This window comes from Canis lupus, chromosome 12 (assembly GCF_003254725.2).
Source record: "Canis lupus dingo isolate Sandy chromosome 12, ASM325472v2, whole genome shotgun sequence".
Lineage (NCBI taxonomy): Eukaryota > Metazoa > Chordata > Mammalia > Carnivora > Canidae > Canis > Canis lupus.
In genome coordinates, this window is record NC_064254.1 from 17735261 (window position 1) to 17758425 (window position 23165).

Sequence of the window (23165 nt, forward strand, 5' to 3'; positions counted from 1 at the left end):
GATGGGATAATAAAATGAAAAATTGAAGACAGAAAAGAAAAAATATGGAAAGAAAAATTAACTTAATTCTGTATAAAGCAAACATATAAAGTTAGGGTCCAAAAAAGCTATTTTTGTTTCTTAGAGATGCCTGGCCCTGTATTGGGCAAATCTGAACACTGAAAATTGACACCTGGTACTGTGAGAACAGGAAGAGTGCACTATAGGTGTTAAGAAGCCTGGGTGTTGTCCTTAATTCTGTTTTCCGCAGCTCATCTTTAACTAGCTATATGAAATTGGAAATCTTTATCAGGTTACACTAGTGACATAGGATCACGTCATACAGTTCTTGTGAATGAGGTAAGTGCTGTTAGAGCAATTTGAAAATAGAAAAAAAAACATACATTAAGACATCCTGTCTTAGCATTAACATGACTATTTGTATTATCAAGTGGGATGCCTGTGCCCTTAGCAGGGAGTGTTGCCCGCAGAAATCTCTCAGCTTGCAGGCACTTCAGTTGATTGGCTGAAGCCTCCCATAAGACTACATTACAACTTCACTTCTACCTTGGAGTAATTTTGCTTCTCTCCCCTTCCTTCCTACAGAATTGATCCCAAATGTTTTCTTTAACTTCTGTGTCTCAGATTTTGTGACCTGAAGAACCCAACCTGGTACAGAATTCATTAGGGTAATCTTTTCTCCCATAACTCTAGTCAGGATGGGCTTCTCATTAATAACTTCATTATTCTTTGATCATATGCCCCTTATGCCTCTGATGATGTTAGTCCTTAACCTGGATTTTAGATACATCACTTAAGAATATGAAGCTTTCTAAGTCCCTTTCCCCAAAGAAACTCAGAGGCTTGTCTCTGGGTAGGAACATTCAAAGCCCACCAAATAAAATCTGATTTTATTCAATTTTTCTGATTCATGTTCATGGTTTTATTTCCCTTAATTTCTTTGCATTTGACTTTTTTCTGTAACTGCATTGCGTGTAAAGATGGCTCACTCTGTATTTGCTCAGTGACAGAAAGACAGGAGCTTACAAAGTCTCCAGGGGACTCTGATACACTAGTGTCCTTGAGCATGCACATCCTTCTGTTGCTGGCCTCAAGTGGGCCTCCTAGAAAATGTAAGAGCAAAATAGAAAAAAACGATCCTCCCTTTTTTGCAAGTCAGCAGCAATCAATTTCCTTTAATAGATAGACATCCATCAGGTTTTACATACTTTACCCATGATAGTATGCTAGATATTTTTGAGAATGGTCAAGTTAACGAGACAGGATTCCTGCCCGCCCTCAATCTTAGCATTTTGTTAGGGGAGCCCATCATTCTAGTGCCCACAGTGTGAACTGGCTGTACTTTCCCATGTGTGCAAAATGTAAACTTTTATTTTCTTTTGCTTTGGCATATTCTTGGACTTTTGTAGAAGGACAGGGAAGAATCTGGCATAAAACAGAGCTCTGGAAGTTAAGTATTTCAGATACAGTAAATATGATAAAAACCTATTATCAACTGGAAGACCAATACATTCATTTCCACCTCAGGTCTCACCCCCAGGGCCTCCCTAAATAGCAGGTGCAGATAGGATATATTTTATTTGCACTTCCATTTGGTAGAGTCACACAGAAAACATCAGGAAGAATTAGGAAAGTAACTGCCTCTTCCTGTCACTTACTTGCATGTAGATAATTTCTAAACGTGTGTCGTTATACATCTCCTCTGCGATTTCCTTAGGAACAAACCTTAGATTCCTTCTAAATCATTTCCCTTAAGAGAGTTATTTTGCCACATGCTGTCACCAAGTCTCTCCTTTGATAAGATTTTCTCCTCTGTCATTCATAACTTTCCCTTTTTCAAGAGATCAGTAATTTCTCATAAGTATGACTAGAGAAAAGTCAAAGGGATTTCAAAGATTTACGATTCTAAGTGTTGATAATTTACTACTGATTATAGATAGCAGCGCAGATTGTGCCTTTCTGAAGCATAAATTTACATATATACAATTAAGTTATAGCATCTTATTGCTTCTTTACATTTATTTTAGGACCACCACTAAGTTTGAAACACTCACTTAAAAAGATAAATGAGTTGTTTTCTCTAAAGACAGGATACCACTTCTTCTTAATTAATGAAAAACATATATTTACAAAAATTATACAGGCATACCTTGCCTGAAAATCCATTCTATGGAAGTAAGGATTTTCAAATTCTAAACTAAGGAGAATTTATTTAGTTCCTAAGAGGGGAATTCATAAAAGTGTCCATTTAAAAGGTAAGCTTGTAGGCTTCTGTTCCAGTCATGCTGTCAAAATAGGCAGGTTTTTTATTAGCACCTTGATATAAACTCTGGAAAAATGATAGAAGCGAAAAGATAGTGAGAAAATCTGAGGAGAATTAATTCTCTTAGAACCTCTAGTATGTATGCATGTGTGTGTGTGTGCAATGGTATGTGTTAATATAATAAAGATATCAATCCTAAATAAATTAATGTGAAAATTATAACTCTAATAAAAATTCTGATTGGCCCATGAATAACTGAATATACCTTTTATAAGAATGATTAATTGGGGTATATTTTCATATTAGTTAATAAAATAGACTTCAAACTTGTGTTGACAAAAATGTGGATGTTATATTAGGAATGAAAAAAATGGGTCAATGAAAGTGAATAGAAAATTTAAGAGACAGACCAAACAAGGTAGCATAAAAGAGCATTATAGGAAGAGCAGATTGTCTAGCATTTGATTTGGGGGAAATTCCTTTGCTATATGGAGAAAATAAACACCAGATCCTTCTTAAGCATTACCCATAAAGATGAATAGAGATTAAATTTATAAATAGATGAAATGCTTTACATGCAAGTTTTCAGAGCCATATCCCTGTGCCTCTAAGTGAGCTATATAATAATGCTATCCTATGGTGATCTTGTATTTCGTGTAAAGGACTGTGTCGCTCTTTATGGGCTCATTAAAACTCCCAACATTCTAAAGAGTACATATTATTCAATACCCCAGTTTACAGATTTCCAGTCTCAGAATCAGATATTTAATAATAAAATGCCATATGTTTGCATGCAGAAGGAGAACCTGCGGATAAGTCCAGACAGTTTGGCCTCAAAGCCCTAACTCCTGAAAGAAGGGGATGGAAATGTTTCAAACAATTAGACCAGAAAAAATACCATTAAAAGAATCAACACAGAGGCTTTTGGGTGGCTCAGTCAATTAAATGTTCTACTTTTTAAATTGGCTGGGGTCATGATCTCAGGGTGGTGGATCCAGCCCCAAATTGGGCTCTGTACTCAGCTCAGAGTCTGCTTTAGAGTCTGTCCCTCTCATTCTGCCCCTCCTTCTGCTCTCCCTCCCTCCAAATAAACACATGATAGATAGATGATAGATAGATAGATAGATAGATAGATAGATAGATAGATAGATGATAGATAGATAGATAGATGATAGATAGATAAAATCTATCTAAAAATAAAATCTAAAAATAAAAAATAAAAGCATCAACACAAATGTGTATCATGTGTGCGTTATGGGTATGGACACGTCTACATACCAATCAGCACAGAAAAGTATTTGATACAATCTTTTCAAACTTTTGACGTCATATTTAATCTTCCTTCTGGTCAGTTTCTTTCATCTCATCCATTTGTCTGTACTATAGAAAGCAGCCCATGACTCTGAACAAAGTTTGCCAAACTTCTAGACTTCTCATCTAGGGAATCTGTAAAGATACCTAAATAATAGGAGCCACCTTGACAGTTCTCAAAAGCAAGGTTTTTTGTTTTTTGTTTTCCCATTTCCACGTATGATTTACTGCCCTTACTTGAATTTATTAAAAGAAATTACTGGAATTATTAACAGTATCTGATTTAGACATTACTTTAGAGGTCTGACACTCTTCCTCCTAATTTACCTCTTTCTCTTACAAATCTGAACTCAGTTCAGGGGCACCAGCTGATCTTACCACTCAACATTATGGAGTGGTTCCTGGATTTGCAAATCTTCATTGGTTTAATTTCCCTTGATGCTCCTCCTAGAGGGTGAGTCATATAGGCAGATGTAGGTTTTGGTTTAACTGGCAAAAGACAAAAATCCAGATCTTCTCTGGCAGCAGTGTAAATCCTCCCTAAGCTCCCTGGATAGCAACTAGCTGTAGAGGAGAACACTAACAAAATATTTTGAAAGTAAAATCTTCCCTCTGCAGGGTAAATAACTCCTTACATATTGTCATTAGGTATCATTTCTTATTTGCAAAAAAAAAAAAAGTTCTTTTTGGCAATTGCTTCCTTATATAAAATACAGCAGATATTATATTCAAATCTTCATGTAAATGTAGGCTTAAAAAATGTAGCTGCTTGTGTAAATTAACTTATGATCAGAAAACTTCTGAGTCTTTTGCTTTCTTTTTGATTTGAGTGAATTTCATGAGGGAAATTGTATGTTATGCTGATAATTGCTAATGAAGTTTTTTTACCTGTAGGTCAGTGCTATAGTTTTGTTTCAATAGATTTAAAATTATTAGAAATAGCTTCTGATCCTTATTTTAATAATGCCTGTATCAACACATATCCACAAATGTGAATATTAGTAAAATTATTAATATGGAATACATGACACATATGCTTAGTTTTTCATTTTTCTATTAAAGGAAGATCTTGTGTAATTGTTTCCAAAATCATAGATATGGAAATTATATTACTTATTTTAGAATGAAAAGTAAAATTTAATTTGAATATTAAATTTGCTGTGTTTGGAATAGTAGAGCTACATGTTACTTTCTTAGTTTAAAAAGAGTACGAAAGTTAAGCTCATTACTCTCAATAAAAGTTATTAACAACGTTTTGAAAATCATACTCTTTTACAACATACCGTTTACTACTGAAAAACACAAATATATTTGCATAATAAATAGTTCATCTTAAAACAAACACATTACTTACTGTTGATTCTCAGAGACAGGTGAAGCATCTGCTTTATCTGTGGGAAGGACGGTGGAGAGAAAGAAGGTTAGAGCAATATATGTACATTACACTTATTTCCTGTTTTTGGCCAGTATGGTTGTGCAAGTAAATCTAAGTCAACAGGTCTGAAACAGGATTTGTCACTCCAATAGTCTCATTGCTTGTTGTATAACTGCAGTTTTGGCAATATCTTGTGATTCTCCGCATGGCTTTAAAAAAAAATTTTTTTTTTTGGATGGCTTTTCTTCAGCTCAAGTGATTTCCTTAGATGTCACCTTTGCTGTGTATTTATTCTCAAGTGCCCCTTTGGCATCTAGAATTGAATTCTCTATAGACCTTGGGTAGAGGGTATTTAATATTTCCTATGTCAAGAATAAGCAGGTTGCAGACCTTGTGCAGAGCTTTTTCTCCTATGGAGTTTAGGAAAGATGTTTCCTCATTTAAAGCAAATGCCTTTCTTCTGGATATTTCCCAGGATGCAAGATGAGTCCACAAGTTGACACATTTACTTACTGGGAGCTCTGATGTGTCCGGTACTGTGGGAAACCACATATAAACTAAATGTAGATACTTGTACTTATGTGTGCATTTCTGCAAGTAAAACTAATTTTGGTTCAATGTGAGGGCTGTGGGGATAATTCTTTAGTGTATTATAGCAGGACTCAATTTGTACAGGATGTCTGAAATTAATGTTGAATTTACTGTAATTGTTTTTAGACTTTTAAATTTATTTGTATATGTTGGAACTTGGTCCATTCTCTAATGGAAAGAATGACCTAGAAACCTTGATCTAAGGAATGCTGGCAGAGGTGGAGGGTGCATCTCACTCACCCTGTGTGACGGTGCACCTCACACCCTCCATCTCACACCCTCACCCTGTGTGAGATGCACCCTCCACCCTCCACTCTTTACTGTGTTCTAAAGCAAATCATACCTACTTTGGTCTCCCTTCAGGTTTGGTCCTGCAACATGAAGCTGTGTACCTCAAACTGACTTTTCACATCTAGTTTGTAGTTTTCTGATTTGAAAAATTGTAAGGCAGAGAGATTGTATCTCCTTTGTGTGAAAATATTTAGGCCTTTAGAATGGATAATGCGGGATGTCTGGGTGGCTCAATGGTTGAATGTCTGCCTTCAACTCAGGGCATGAACCTGGAATCCTGGGATTGAGTCCCACATAGGACTCCCCTATGTCTCTGCCTCTCTCTGTGTGTCTCTCATAAATAAATAAATAAATAAATAAATAAATAAATAAATAATAAATAAATCTTTAAAAAAAGTCTTTCTAAAAAAATAAAATGGATAATGCAATGCATTCGGATTCTAATTGGATAAACTTGCTGCTTCTAAACAATGAATTTTGTTTTAAGTATGTGTGTTACATGTAGATGCGATGTGGGTGTTCCCACTTCTTTGCATATCCTTAGGAGAATTTGACCCCAAACTCAATTTTATTTTATTTTATTTTATTTTATTTTATTTTATTTTATTTTCCCCAAACTCAATTTTAAAACCTCGTTCTTGATTTCCTGATTTTCCAGTTCTGGATTTCTTCTTAGCAAATAATATTGAGTCCTGACAAAGTGTGTGATGATGTGAGGGGCCTACCAGAAGGATTATCAGCCAGCATGTCTTGAGCAATGGCTCAGGTCCTGTATTCTAGTTCAGACGATCAATGGTAAGGCAGGGCTTCTGGACCAGATGTGTACACCAGTGTTCCTCAGTGCCTGGACCACATCTGCCCAGTGGTGCAGCACCATTCAGCAATATGGCTTTTGAAAAAATCCTCCTTTTTCTGCTGTATTCCTGAAGGGAGCTGGTAGCTTCACTATTATGTGCAGTTAGTGGGACCAAAGAACAAGTTTGCTGTTTGGGTCTAAAGTTTGTTCACTCTCAAGACTCACAGAGTAATTTGAGATAAACCATCACCATGGATGTTTGCTACACCTTGTTGCTTGTTATATAACCTCTGTACTATAAGTAAGTTGTATGTTTTAGATTCGGGTAAAACGAGGTCGAGAGTTACTGGAATGTTAAAAACATGGGATTGATTCAAGGTGGCACATGGTCGAAGCATGTCACTGACTGTGTTTCCTTCTCTTCCAGGGTTGGCATGTCATGACCTGTGCCTTGAGAATCTATCATCTATATTTTTTCATAGGTTTCTTTTCTCCATAATTGGTCCTTCTTTAATGAAAGATTCAAGTAGAGTAAATACTTTCTGTCTGCTTGGCTCTGGGGAGAGTTGTGTTTTTGTATACTTCGCAGGATTGACCCCTTTTCTATAGAAAAATTTGAAATCTGGGGCACCTGGGTAGCACAGTGGTTGAGCATCATGCCTGGTAGAGCATCCTAGGGTCCTGGGATGGAGTCCCGCATCAGGCTCCCTGCAGGGAGCCTGCTTCTCCTTCTGCCTATGTCTCTGCCTCTCTCTGTGTGTCTCTCATGAGTAAACAAATAAAATCTTAAAAAAGGAGAAACATCTGAAATCTAAACTTTTGAAACTGTTCTCCTTGTGTTTTAGAAGGTACCTAGAACTTGGGCAAGAGTAATAAATAAGTGTGTTAGGTCCCCTTTCACAGAAACCAGACATTTCAAGAGGCAACTCAATGTGATTAAGCCAGGCCACTGGGATCCTGAGTGTTGGCAGCAGGGCCCTTTTGAGGGTGGCACTCTCTACTTTCCCAGGATGATGGATTGAAAAATGCTTTGCTAACGCTGCTCCTGGCCACACCTGGCCCAGGTCCACATGTGATCAACAAGCCTGGGAGGGGAAAGAGGAAGCTCACAAACAAATAAAGAGTCAATTATTTCTGCCAGCACATCTGTGCTACTGTTAAGCCCAGAGTCGTCCCTTTCCCATGGAATCCTCCTCATGATGGGAAAGATGCACTTGCTGTGTACAAAATGTTTTCTCAAGACTGTTCAAATTGTGCGTGTGGCTTTAAAACATAGAATTGCTATTCCTGATTTAGCTATTGATTATTCCTGTAAGAGTAAAGGTGAGCTTGTGAACTACAGAGATCTAAAAGATTTGACAGTAATCTGTTGGACTTTATTATTTTGGAGAATATTTTAGTCTTTTATCCTTGTAAATGGAAGTATATAGTACCTTAATAACATAATGAAAAAAGACCCCATAACTGATTAGTATTTTTAAGTTCCAAGTTCTTATGATATTAACTTTTATTTTCTGGTTGTATAAAATTCAGTATATAACAGTCATCTACATTACATACTAAATTATCATCATTTGGTTCGGTTAATCTATGGAGGGATCTATTTAATTGTTCTGGGCTTTTTTCCATATCTCAAAAATGAAGAGAGTTGGACTAATAAAATTTCTGTTTTTTTCTACTTTCAAACTGTAATGATTCCAAATACTGAGGAGTATTTATACTAATTTTATAAATGAGGGAGTATAAATTAATAAATCATATAACACATACCTAGCACTGGCAGACCTTTCTGGGTGCTCATGTTAACATGTAGATGGCACAATGGGGTGAGGAATTCAGTAATTTCTATTCATTTTCATGTGTGTGCTAGCTTTATGAGTTTCAGGGTAAAGTACTAGAACTGACGAGTGCCTGCTCAGCAGATGTATAATTTAATTACAGTTTATTAATAAGTTAAGTAATTAGATATTACTCTAACTGCTATCGAGATAGAGGGGGTGCCTGGGTGGCTCAGTGGTTGAGCATCTGCCTTTGGCTCAGGTCATGATCCCTGGGTCCTGGGATCAAGTCCCACGTCAGGCTCCCTGCAGGGAGCCTGCTCCTCCCTCTGCTTGTGTCTCTGCCTCTCTCTATGTCTCTCATGAATAAATAAATAAAATCTTAAAAACAAAAGAACTCGAGATAGATTGTACCATAAAAAACAATAAAAAAAAACCCTGCTAACCATTAGGCTGCCATGTGTCCAGTTAGTTCCTAAAATATATTTTATTTTACATAAATGTGAAGTGAGGTGAGAGTTCTCAATAAGCTAAAGCAGCCACTTGGATAAAATCACCTTGGAAACATCTGTGCAGCCATTTTTTTATGAGACAATGTGTTTCCTGGGCAAGACCAGATCTAGAAGCACTCAGAGCCCATTCTCCTCTGTACTTAATTCATGGTGTAAATATTGTTAAGAGCTTGGGATTTGTGATCTGATGGACAGGAATTACATTTCTATACCAATGTATACTGAGAAGTTATTTTTCACATCCCAAAATGGAAATAGTATTATTATTTTATTTAATTGTGAGAAAATGTGATACTGTATGTAAGTTGCCTGCCATGTAGTAAGAATTTCTAGTGTTAGTTCCCTCCCATTATCTGCTTTTTTCTTTCTGTGTTTGGAGAAACTTGTCCCTAACTTGTAAGCCATGGAATTGTACTTGAAGTTTCTGAGAGATGGTTTGATTTACAAAGGTATAGGTAGTTATGTGGGAAATTACCATAAGAATTGGATAGAAAATGGCATAAGAATGGAAAATATAGGGACATCTGGGTGGCTTAGTTGGTTAAATGGCTGCCTTTGGCTCAGGTCATGATCCCAGGATCTTGGGATGGAGGCTGGCATCAGGCTCCCTGCTCCACGGGGACCCTGCTTCTCCCTGTCTCTGCCTCCTTCTCTCTCTCTCTTCTCTCTCATGAATAAATAAATACGATCTTTTAAAAAAGGGAAAATATTTTTGGTTCATAATTAATACTTAATAGATTTCCTCTAACTTTATATTCATTGTAATGGTTATATGATCATAGGTGCACCATGATATATAAGGCTTATTGCTTATTAAATATTAGCACCCCTATTATTAAGTTAAACAAACGTTTTTTTAAATGTGGCTATCTTGGTCACAAAATACCGTACACATACTGGATTTACAGTTTGACCTCAATCTTCCAAAATGGTTGTTTGCAACCACCTCTTTTCCTTCACCTGCCATAATTAGTTTGTCTTTTTCTGTACTAATATCCGCCATTGTCATTGTTGGTCCTTTATGACCCATCCCTCCCAACTATATCAGTGAGATCCTTTCATTTTATTCTTATTTGCATATCAAACTTTATGTTAAAAGAGCAAGTCACTTGCTCTTGTGTCTATATTTTAAATCCATTCCAACAATTTTAATGGAACTTTTGATTGAGCATCTCAGTGATCATTGCTATTAAACACTACATCCTGCTTAGAGAATGTTACATTTCTTATTCCTTAAAATTAATCGTCTGTTCTTGGGTTTTAACCAGTATACTTTAACCAGATTGTCTATAACATAAAATAAATAAAGCACAGGGGCTCCTAGGTGACTCAGTGGGTTAAACGTCTGCCTTAGGCTCAGGTCATGATCCTGGAGTCCCAGGATTGAGCCCTGCCTGTCGCCTGTCCAGCTCCCTGCTCAGCAGGGAGCCTACTTCTCCCTCTGTGCCCCTCCTCCCATGTGCACAGGCATGCACTCTCTGTCTCAAATAAATAATAAAATATTTTTAAAATACTCAGATAAATAAATAAAGCACAGCTTCCCTCCTTCCTGACCAGCCCTCCTCTCATCTTAGACATAGTAACTACTGTATGCTGCCTTGTTGTCACTTCTGTGCTGACCACTCGAAAGGAACTAGTTACTGCAAAAGGTGAACAAGATCTCTGTCTGAAAGTCGACCTCTCCTGGCCCAACTTTCTATCACTTTCACTTCCCAGTTACCAACTACCCATAGCTTACTGGCTAATAGCATAATTTGGAAACCATCAACTTTAGGAAATAACTTTCCAAGCCTTAGTTTGTCTCTTCTGTAAAATGTAGACTTTTGTAGGCTAGGTTTGCTTTGATGATTAAAAAGTTTATTCTACATAAAACTTTTAAGATGATACGTGGCATACTAATACTTTAAAATGAACATTTTTATTATCTTCTCCCAAGCCTGCTCTTTGCTAAACACATAAAATATTTCCATTAAATGCATTTTGTTTGATTGAATGGTTAATTCAAGGGTATTTATAAGATCAATTTCTTCTTGTAGATGTCATAGGAAAGAATCATCAGTATCATTTAATCAGAAGTTCGAGTATTTAAGGCCCAATTATGTTGGGGAACATCAGGATGACATTAGGAAAACAAATGATCATCTCTGTGTCCTTGCTAAGAAATTGAGAGCCACCAACCCTCAAGTTTAAAGTTGAAGTTCATTTTAAAATTAGCATTATCTCATCAATAAAGACACATTGCAAATAATCATCATAGTGACTCTTTCCTTTGTCTTAGGAGATGTTGAGGAAGATAAAAAAACTCAATACCAGGGAAGGTTTTGCTAGTATATAGGAAGATAGTGAGAAGAGAAAGGAAAATAGTTTGTTCATCCTCTACCCTCTTCACTAACATCTGTGGGCTCCCCTTTGCTGACTGCATACCTCTCTTCATAAAAATTCAGAGGTCATAGCAATCAAACAACTTACAAAGACTTTCATGATTATACATTCCTAGTTCCATGATAAACTCTTTGTATTTTGAGGTTTCAGAAGTGCTCAGAAAAGCCAAGCGGGCCTCTGTACATTAACCTATTGATGCTTGACATCCCTTATGTTTGAAATTCCCTTAAGAGAGAGCACAACTGTCCATCATCCTTTTGAGGGCAGACTAGTGGAGCATGGATGGCAAAGATGCATTGAGGGGTGATCAGGTCATAATTTTTGGATTTAAAACCATGATTCTTTTTTGTATTTAAATTTTGACTAGTTAAGTCACTTACTTAGGAATAGTATTCCCAATTTCACAGGTTATCACACTAAGAAAAAAGATATGTCAGAGGAGATATTTCATAAAATTATAATTTCAAATCAGAAAAGCTAGGTGCCACTGGGCAGTGTTATACAATAAGAAACTATTCCATCAGAGTAAAAATTACAGATAATTAATTTGTCCCTAAAAGGAGAAAGGCAAACCCTACAGAGAGTAATCTTATGTCTGCAAGGTGATTCTTTTATATATATTTAAATGCATGCAATCCTAACATGACAGCGTTTGCTTTTTCAGCTACTTCTGCCTGAAAGGCCCCACATTATTTTCATCTTATCTTTCTTAGATGCAGTTAAATCCAAGTCACTCTATGTGGAATGCTAGGTTAGGATAGAGAACATTAGACTTCATTTAGTAATAGTTCTCAGGGGCCTCTGGGACATTACTGAAAACTCCAAGACTGTCTCAGTGCCATAAGAACCTCCTCCATGATTTCAGTCAAGGAGTCCGTGTTCTGCTTTTTCCCTGTCTGGTCCTTTGGCTCTGATGTGTGTCACTTCATCATGTTTCCTGAAGAAGAGTAGTCATGTTCAGAATGGGTGTATGTGACCTGACATCTTGTGTTCTGTCCAATGATCCCAGGCCCTTTAGTAAGCACAGGTGGTGGTGTAAAATAATGAACAATCATAACCATGTGGATTTCTATGACAATTACATGAAAATAATTTCAAAATCATTTCCCACAGGGAGTTTGTTTTCTGGCCAGTTTCTCTAAGTCAACTGAAAAAAAAAATGTGCATGTGGAATTGTCTGCAATTCACATGTTGTCTCTTCAACTCCTAGAATTTCTCCTACTCCATCTTGTTGTTATTCTTTCTGTTGGCCTCACTATCTTCCCAAGCTGCAAGAAGAGAATGATTAGAACGTCCTTGAGATTTTCTATGTGGCATGATACAATTGGTCAGATTATAGTCATTTCCCCAGGGACACTCCTTATTCAATCCTAGGTTATTTTGCTCAATATACACACTTATACTTAGGCAATAAAGGCAACATATAACTTAGTGAGCACTTATTGTATGTATAATTTATTGTCTTCTGTGAGGTGAAAGAGAAGAGATAGTAGATGATTCATTTGGACATATTCATATAGTATTCCTAATGATATAATCAAAACTAACAAAGGCATTTGAGTTTTTTAAAGCTTATGAATTTATGTATTGTTTTATGTTTTGCTTTGCTTGATTTCATCCTTAATATACAGAATCAGAATCTCTGAAAGTGGAGCTCAGATTTCAGCATTTTTGATAGGCTTCCTAAGTGACTCATATTTTGGGAACTATTTTATTTTATTTTATTTTATTTTATTTATTTATTTATTTATTTATTTATTATTTATTTTATTTATTTATTATTATTTTTTTAATAAAATAATTTTTTATTGGTGTTCAGTTTACCAACATACAGAATAACACCCAGTGCTCATCCCGTCAAGTGTCCCCCTCAGTGCCCGTCACCCAGTCACCCCCACCCCCCGCCCTCCTCCCCTTCCACCCCCCCTAGTTCGTTTCCTAGAGTTAGGAGTCTTTATGTTCTGTCTCCCTTTCTGATATTTCCCACACATTTCTTCTTCCTTCCCTTATATTTTGGGAACTCTTTTAAAAGCCATACATATGATCAGGGCACCTGGGTGCCTCAGTTGCTTAAGCCTCTGCCTTAGGCTCAGGTCATGATGCCAGGATCCTGTGATCGAGCCCCACATCAGCTCCTTGCTCAGGGAGCCTGCTGAGCAGGGAGCCTGCTTCTCTCTCTGCCCCTCCTTCCAGCTCTGCTTCTCCCTCGCTATCTGTCTCTCTCTCAAATAAATAAACAAGATCTTTTTAAAAAGCCATACATATGGGGAGTCACTTAAAAAGTTTTCTAAAGCTGGTTAGAATGACCATCTAGTTCGTGATACTTTGAAGGTGACAGAGGACACTATTAAAGTCATTGTTAAGGTTAACCTATGTTTATCAGGGACTTCCTAGACCAAGAAGCATTACTGTTCTAGTAACAGTTGAGTACAAAAGCACATGTTTTGAATATAAAATCCAGGCCAGACTGAAAGTTTTGAAATGTATCCTAGACTGTTGGCTCCATATTATCCCAGTTCATATTCAATTAGAATAGCAGATTATCCCTCCAAGTTATTGCTACTGCCAGCTCATCTACTATATTCCAGCATCTCTGTCCTAGATTAAGCCTTCATCATTTAGCTTCTAGATCATGGTAGTGGCCTTGTAATGGCTCTTGCTCTCCATGTTTGTCTTCTTCCATTCTTTCTTCCCATCTGATGCCACAGTAATGATGCATAAATTGTCATTTTGTTATCATGCTTGAAATTTGTTGATGTTTCTATATGATTTAAACTATAATAATAAACAGAATAAGCAGTAAAATACATGCCATAATAATATTGATATGAACAAGAAATAACATAGGCATAAAAAGAACACTTGTTTAGCCATTGTAAAACAGTACTTAAACATACCAGTTGGTGAATTGCCACTGCTGTTACCCTTTTAAGTGCTCCTTGCCCTACTGAAGAACTTCCTTAGCCTCTGCCTTCAGAGCCCACATGGACATTCACACAATCTGGTGATAGACAAGGTTAAGCCTGGCATAGAAATGCCCTCTTGGACCTAGCTCTCCTCTTATGCCTTCAGAGAGCTCTAATAGGTCAGTGCCTGTGTGGTACACTTAAAATAACTTCCTTTTCATGGTATACAATTCTTCATGATTTGGCCTCTTCATACTTCATGTGCATGGCCCAGCTTCTCCCACTCTGTTTCACTGCTCTGAAAAACGACATCTTCTCCCATCTACTTGGGCACCTGCCTTCTGGACCACTCTCTTTCCTTACTTTCCTTCCTTCCAAATTCTTACTTATTGTTTGTATCCCAGCTTAATTGTTTTTTTTTTTCCCTTAGGTCCTATAGGCATATTTGAATATGTTCCTTAAGCTCACATCTTATTATCTTTAACCAATAATTTTTAAATGTGGCTTTATATACATGTTCATTTCCCTTCTAAACAGTAATATTCTTGATCCTTGGATTTTCAAATATATTTATACCCAATTCTTAGCACTTTTCCTGTACATAGTATATGTCAAAATATATTGACATATAACAAATAAAGAATTAATAAATAAAGAATGCTTATTGGAAAGAATACATAAATTTTAAAAGTTGTTTAAAATTAGTGAGGTTGACATGAATGTGATGCATTTTGAGCTGAACTTTGCAGGAGTAAGGGACATGCTGGATAGGAGATAAGAGTGATTCACATTCCCAAAAAAGCCAACAGCAAAAACAATGCACAGGAAGAGAAATGAGGACTTAGGTGAGTGGAGAATGGCAACACTGGGTTAGTAAGCAAATGACAGAGAAAGAAGAGAATTACCCCGAAACATTGTACGTCAGTTTGAGATGTTTAGAGCCACACTCCTGGAACCAGTAAATCCAAAGCTTTATCTTTTCACAATAGACTTGGGTTTGTAACAATTGGAAGTTTGTTCTTCCCTGCGGCTTGGTTCCAGCTCCATACAAAGTCATCATCTGTGTCCCAGAAGGAAGTAAATCCGTGTTAAGCATTAACTAATCTTTCTTTGCATGTACTTTCCCTGAGCTTATTATGTTCACTCAAAGGTCAACTGATGGTGCTTAGGCCTGCTGGTTCATTGTTCCTTAAGCAAATGGTTCTTTGTCAAATGTTAATCCCCCTAAATTAAGGCTCAAGGAATAAAGAAATCCATTTAGTAATTTATGTGGATTTGCTACACCTGGCACAGTTCCTTGCTTTTTGTCATGTGACCTTTTAATGGTAGTTTTAATAATTCACTGGTGTTTAAAGATCATCTATGACTAAATAGAATCCAATTCTTACGACTGTGAAACCATAGTTCTTGCCTCTCATTCAGGAAAACATCTTATCTGCCTTTAATATGAAGCTTACAGAGTAATTGCAGTTGTCTGTGTTATTATTTCTACCTTTCTAAGGTTAATAGTTGTCTCTAGAATACTCAGAGTGATAGCAATCCAGCCTTGATCTGGTTAAATAAATTCTAGCTTAAGATTTTATGATTTCCTCCAAGTTATACAAAATTGTAATGACTTATGTTTATTTCATTTTAATCTTTTTTTAATTTCATTTTAATCTTAAGCAAAAGTTTTTAGAACAGTGGGATCCTCGAGTGAGAATAGAAAACATTATAATTACAGGCTTATTCATATGAAGAATTAATGCTAATCCCTTTGCATGGTGTTAGATTATGTTATTTACTCAAGTGATACTGTCCTTGGCAAATTTCCTTCTTACCTGGGGTAAAGATACTTCTCTTCTGTCTGCTGGACAAATTTTTAGATATAATTACCACATGCTATTCTCCAGTTTTCTAAATTTCACTCTGTCTTGAGTTACATAAAATCTCAAGAACATATAGTAATAAATAGGAGAAGTTGAAAGTTAAACTATACTCTTATCACCAAATTTAATGCTTTGTCTTCTGTGATTATGTTGGAGTCCCCTGACTTAAATTATGAGATTTCTAGGTGAGATATCAGCATTAGGTGAACGGGCAATCATCACAAATTGCACACTTTCATGGATATTCAAGTATCTTTCCTGCTGCAGAACACCTGCTGTTCAGCCCTCTGACTGTAGCCTCTTCTTAGTTCAATCACCACCTGGTAGCTATATGTGTTAGTTTTCTTTCTACAACTGGGGTTAATTATGTATATATTTCATGGGGGTAATTGTGAGAATTAAACTAGTCTATACCCGTAAAGCTTTTTCAGAACATTGCTTAAGACATGAAAACTTCTATTATGATTATTGTCACCATTGTTATGAATATAATTCTATATGTTTAATAAAGACTCCTTTTGAGAAAACACTGAAGGTACAAAATATGTGACTGTTTTATCTGAGAGTAATTTTTCAGGACTTCCATCATTAATTGCATGAAAAGAGAATTCTTTATTTTTAATCTTCAGACCTTTGGTTAAATGTGGCTTAATCCTTGGCGCTTTTCTTCTGAGGTTCCAGCTAGCACAGGAAGTGCTAGAATGGATGTAACTGGATTTGTTTTGCAACAATAAATTACAAAAAAATAAGGACTCACTGTGAAATACTAGAACTTAAGTAAAGTCAAATATTTCAATGATTGAAAGGACACTAAAAAAAAAAGGATGTTAATTATCGAATGATTTCTAACCCAAGCCCTTAGCATTAGCAAACACACGATCTTTCATATCCCTTTGCAGTAAACACAGAGACAAGAAATTTTCTGCACTTGGAACTATTCATACAGTGTGGGTTTTGTAGCTCTTCATAATTTGTTTTACTAGCATTTTGTTAGCTTTTCTCTCTTCACACTTGCTCCAAAGCAGATCTTGCTCATGGATTTCACTTATATGTAATTGCATTTTGAATATTGAGGTCCCCAACCAGGAGAATAGAGTCTACTGGCAGTTGCCAGTGCTGTACTTAATAGAGAGAACTCTTGGCCCATTTCCAGGACTTGGCTATATTTGCAAGGGAATTGTGCAGATTCCTGGTATGGAAGGAAGAGCAGTGGTTATGTTCTCAGTGACTTTATACTCAGAAACTTCTCTCTCATACTCTGACTTCCCTGAAATCAGAAGCAAAAATAAGAAGCAAAGCCTTCCTACAGAAATTTCAGTAATGCACAGTCTGATACAATGGTTCTCAACTCTATTGAATGCAATGCTTCCATTTTGTTTGTTTGGTTGGGTTTTGTACATTACATCTCCATTACTTATTTATTTTTTAACTAGAAGTTTATACTTTATTCCCAATGCTTCCCTTTTATAACAAAATCTTTTTTAACATCTCCTTTACTATTCTAAAAGAAATTCAGGGAATAACATATCCAGGGTTTCCCTAGAGTATGTGAAGCCCTGAGAAAATACTTCTTGTGGGATCCCTTTCTATAACCATTTATCTCACTTAAAATCAGCATGTAAACACCATTCTATTAGCTCAATATCATTTGATCCTATATAAAAAATACTACTCTGACCAGTGAGAGCTATCTATTCACCAGGCAGCCCATCTGTAAGTAAAGTCTTGCCACAGAGCTTGAGGTATCCTCTGGGTTCAATTGTGTTGCTTTAGTGGGTACCTAGACCCCATATATAGTGCTGAAGGTTGGAGAGCAGCCCATAGGGGAGTAACAAGTCCTGGGGCCCACACTTCCATGAGACTTGGGTATTTTTGAGGATGTTACTCCAAAGCACAGGAGCCCTTTTGAGATCCAATTAAATACATCCATGGGGCAGGAACCCAAACATTTGTCTAGGCACAATTTTTTAAAAGCTTGTCATTCATAATTCCCATGTGTAATGTAATAGGCAAACAAAATCATTCATAATAAATTATACATATTTCAAGACAAAAATGTTGATACATGACTATGCCAGAAGACTTAATGAAATTGTCAGATGATCTCAGCCTCTTTTGATGAATATATCTGTAGTTAAAAGAACAAGAATGTCATGAGCTATTTTGTACAAGAAGTATAAGAAATGAAAGAACAGATATATAGATGGACATCAGAAAAAATAAAGTTAGGATAGTTAATGAGGAATCTGATATATCATTATATGATCAAAGAAAGAGGTGAATAACCTTAATGAATTTGAGATTTTATGGAAAGAGAAAGACTGGCAAACTGAAGAAGTAAAAAAGACTTTCTTATAAGTAAACTCAGCATTATTTATAAACACATTACTAAAATAACTCTGTGCTATGATGTGAGTTTCAGGGGACTACTGAGCTTTGCAGTGAAAACCTTTATTTCAGTTGAGCCATATAAATAAAAATTATCAGCTATTGAGGTTGCTGCCTGTGTTCTTCTCCAGGATTTTGATGGATTCCTGTCTCACATTTAGGTCTTTCATCCATTTTGAGTCTATTTTTGTGTAGGGTGTGAGGAAATGGTCAGTTTCATTCTTCTGGATTTGGCTGTCCAATTTTTCCAACATTATTTTGTTAAAGAGACTGTCTTTTTTCCATGGGATATTCTTTTCTGCTTTGTCAAAGGTCTGTTGACCATAGAGTTGAGGATCCATTTCTGCATTCTCTACTCTGTTCCATTGATCAATTTGTCTGTTTTTGGGCCAGTACCATACTGCCTTGATGATTATAGCTTTGTAATATAGCTTGAAGTCTGGAATTATGATGCCACCAGCTTTGGTCTTCTTTTTAAATATTCCTTCAGCTATTTAGGTTATTTTCTGGTTCTATACAGGTTTTAGGATTATTTGTTCCTGTTCTGTGAAAAAAGTTGGTGATATTTTGATAGTGATTGCATTGAATATATAGATTGCTCTAGCATAGACATTTTAACACAGGCAGCAACCTCTGTGACCTTGGTCATAGCAACTTCTTGCTAGACATGTCTCCAAAGGCAAGGGAAACAAAGGCAAAAATGAAATATTGGGGTTTCATCAAGATAAAAAGCTTTTGCACAGCAAAGGAAATAGGAAAACCAAAAGATAACTGACAGAATGGGAGAAGATATTTGCAAATGTCTAATCAGGTAAAGGGCTAGAAAATCTATAAAGAACTTATCGAACTCAACACCCTAGGAACAAATAATCCAATCAAGAAATGGGTAGAACAGATATTTCTCCACAGAAGACATACAAATGGCCAACAGACACATGAAAAAATGTTCAGCATCACCCAGCACCAGAGAAACACAAATCAAAACCACAATGAGATACCACCCCATACCAGTCAGAATGGCTAAAATTAACAAATCAGGAAATGACGGATGTTGGTGAGGATATGGAAAAAGAGCAACCCTCTTACGTGGTTGGTGGGAATGCAACCTGGTGCAGCCACTGTGGAAAACAGTATGGGGGTCCTCAAAAAGTTGAAAATAGAGCTACCCTATGACCCAGCAATTGCGCTAACGGGTATTTATTCCAAAGATACAAATGTAGTGATCCCAAGGGGCACCTGCACCCCAATGTTTATAGCAGCAATGCCTACCATAACCAAACTATGGAAAGAGCCCAGATGTCCACTGAGATGAATGGATCAAGAATAGGTGGTATGTATATACAGTAGAACACTATTCAACCATTAGAAAAATGGAATCTTGCCATTTGTAACAATGTGGATGGAACTAGAGGGTATTATGCTAAGTGAACTAAGTCAGTTGAAGAAAATTATCATATGATCTCACTCATATGTGGAATTTAAGAAATAAAACAGGATCAGAGAGAAAAGGAGGAAAAATAAAACAAGATGATATCAGAAAGGAAAACAAACTACAAGAGACTTTTAACCTAGGAAACAAACAGGGTTGCTAGAGGGGAGGAGGGTGAGGAGACGGGGTATCTGGGTGACAGGCCTTAAAGACAATACATGATGTAATGAGCACTGGGTATTACATAAGACTGATGAATCACTGAACTCTACCTCTGAAACTAATAATACACTATATGTTAATTAATTAAATTTAAATAATAAAAAAGAAAAAATGACCACTTATTATTAAAGCTAATAGCAAAATATCAGTAAACTATATATATACATATATATGCATATATATCTAAGAACATGGCTTCTTTATTATGTTTTTTTATTGAAGTGTAATTGACACACAGTGTTACATTTCAAGAAGTTTTGAGAATATAGATTCTTAATTTTTTCTCTCGTGATTTCTCTGAAGTGCTTTCTGGATCATGGTTTCAGCCTGTCTGAATTTAAAAAAAAAATTCCATGAGGGGCTCCTGGGGGACTCAGATGGTTGAGCATCTCTTGATTTCAGGTTACATCATGATCTCAATGTTCTGAGACCGAGCCAAAGGGCAGGCTTCATGCTGAATGGGGAGTCTGCTTCAGGATTCTTTCTCACCCTCTGTCCCTCCCCCCTCAAATAAATAAATAAATAAATAAATAAACATATATATATTTAAATTAGATAAATACATTAAAAAAAGAGCCTATGGGATGGTGTTCCCCAGTGGTTAGAGAACAGACTATAAAGAGTCTCCAGTACTCAACTCTAGACAAGATGCTCATTCTTCCTCTACTTAACATTTTCTTTCTCTACTTTACATTTTTTAATTTGTAAAATGGGATAATTTACTTTGTAGTATAGTTCTGAGTATTAAATGATTTACCATTGGCAAAGTGCTTAGTCCAGGGGTTAGAGTAAGTTCTCAGTAAATTGAATCTATTACTAACCCATGTGAAAAGGAAAGGCAGTTATAATTTGTCACTTAATTAGTTGATTCATTTAATAAAAACTTGTTGAGCTCCTACAGTGGGTCAGATAAGGTTTTATGTGTTGCAGATGCCCAAATGCATAAGATATAGTCTCCTCTTCAAATAATTATTTGGAATACATACAAAGCCAGATAAAAAGAGAATAATGTACTGCAAGATATTACTTAAGCAGCTCTCTACTAAACCATAGTAGTCCTCACTCTTCCCTTGGCTACAGCTTAATGGAAGTTGTACTATATACATTCAAGGTATCATGTAAAAGACAAAGTCAAAAGAAAAAAAGACTGTGTATGTCAAAACTTCAGTAGTGGTCTGTTTCATCACTAGGGAACAGAATTAAGTTCTCAGACATCGTAGTTTTGGAGAAATCTCCTTTCATATATAGGAAGTAAGAGTCAAATTGCAAAAGGAATGTATAGTCAAAGAGCCAAAGTTCTGGTGTTCTTGTTTTTTGGTTTTGTTTTGTTTTTCTTTCAGTTTAGACCTCTGTGTTATATGTCTTATTAGCTCCGTGGGCCATTTTTCCCTTCTTGGCAGGGTCTTAGATAAAAACTGTAGCCAATAATCTCAAGTATACCAATCACGGTTTCAGAGACATGTAACTTGGGAACTAGAAATTATCTCAGATTATATACAGATAATATATCATTTTTCAAATAAAAAGTCCAGAGAAGTGAAATGATTTGCCACAGTTAAAAGCTAGATAGTGACATGGTTATTGATAGAACAATTCCTGTTTCTTTTTACAGTGATCTTTGTTCTATACCAGTGGTTCTCACATTTTTACTGCACGAGAAATATTGAAGAACTTGTTAAAACAGATTGCTGGATTCCACCTCCAGGGCTTGTGATGCAGTAGGTCTTGTAGATGCACCAGTAATGTGCATTTCTAACAAGTTTCTGGATGTTGCTGTCGCTGGCTGGGAGGCACACATTGAGAACTTTGTTCTAACAGCATGCATCTGAAGCCTCGAGTCTGTTTGATATAAATATTTTTAACCCCAAGCTTCTGAGAACTTACTACTGTGCATTTCTCACTATAAATCTATATTGTCTTTTTCCTCCTCATGACACATACCATCTTTCTGTAGTGTACCTAAAGGCTCTGTTTGCTAATGGCTTGCTCTGACAACTGAAGATTTCCTGAGAAGCTCATTTTTTATTTAATTATAGATTGATTAATGTATGCATGCTTCTTAAAATACAGAGTTCTTCTTAAAATTTAGAATATATTTTTTAAATCACACCACCCTCATTTTCTTTATTGATCAAAATTATTCTCCATTACTGTTCTTCCCCATAACTATCCAACTGGTTAATGGAGTCTGTAGTTAATTCTGGTCACAATTTCCAAAGTCCTGATCAGTCCTATTATCTCCAGCTTCCTTTCCTATACTCTTTTACTACCTGAATTCAGGTGGCCAGACCAGAAATATTCAATTAACCTGCAAGGATTATACTTTTTTCTTTTCTCTTGTTACAAACTGATAAAAGTCATCCTTCTAAAGACTTCAGTATTTAAATAATTTCAGGGCTTTGAGAATATAATAAGAAAAAAATTAATGCTTTTGGCAAATGTAACTGCCTTACTTTAGTTTTTATGTCATGAGGTAATTTTTACATTTCTAAAAATGCAATTTTGTAACCCACAGCTATAAATAACACATTTAACTTAGGCCAGTTACTCTCCTATGGTATGTTTTCAGAGGAAAAAATACCCTTAACATTTGGACAAAATTTAACTAGCATTTACGGTCAGAAGTATTCTGAATCAACTACCATTTCTGCTCACTTCAGGACTGACATGTAAAAAACATGAAAAATGAAGAATTACCATAAGACAGCATAGTAACCTACCTTGGGGACTTTGAAGGGCATCATGTTCTCATTAATCTCTTTTTTCTTCTTTTTTTGGGTAAAGATAACAAAGAACCACCTGAACACAGTTTTTAAAAAAATTTATTTATTTTTGCATGGGCACACATGCACGCACGAGAGAGCAGGAGTAGGGGGAGGGGTAGAGGAAGCAGCAGATCTCCCTCTAAGCAGGGAGCTTCAGCAGGACTCCATCCCAAGACCCTGGGATCATAACCTGAATTGAAGGCAGACACTTAACCAACTGAGCCACATGGGTGCCCCTACATGAACACATTTTAGAGCTAGAGCAGAGCCATTATGAAAGTTAAAACT

The 23165-nt window shown here is 36.2% G+C and overlaps 1 protein-coding gene across 3 annotated transcripts in view; it reads right to left on the minus strand.

Annotated features, from left to right (window-relative positions):
• Positions 1–23165, minus strand: part of LOC112641719 (cysteine-rich secretory protein 2-like) — a 67378-nt gene that overhangs the window by 20510 nt on the left and 23703 nt on the right. For 2 of the 3 annotated variants that reach the window (XM_025418999.3, XM_025419000.3), the window contains exon 2: positions 4929–4965. In XM_025418999.3, the coding sequence (XP_025274784.1) occupies positions 4929–4965 (37 nt within the window). Of the gene's footprint in view, positions 1–4928; positions 4966–5339; positions 5371–23165 lie in introns of those variants that run through there. The other variant, XM_025419001.3, reaches the window with a different exon arrangement.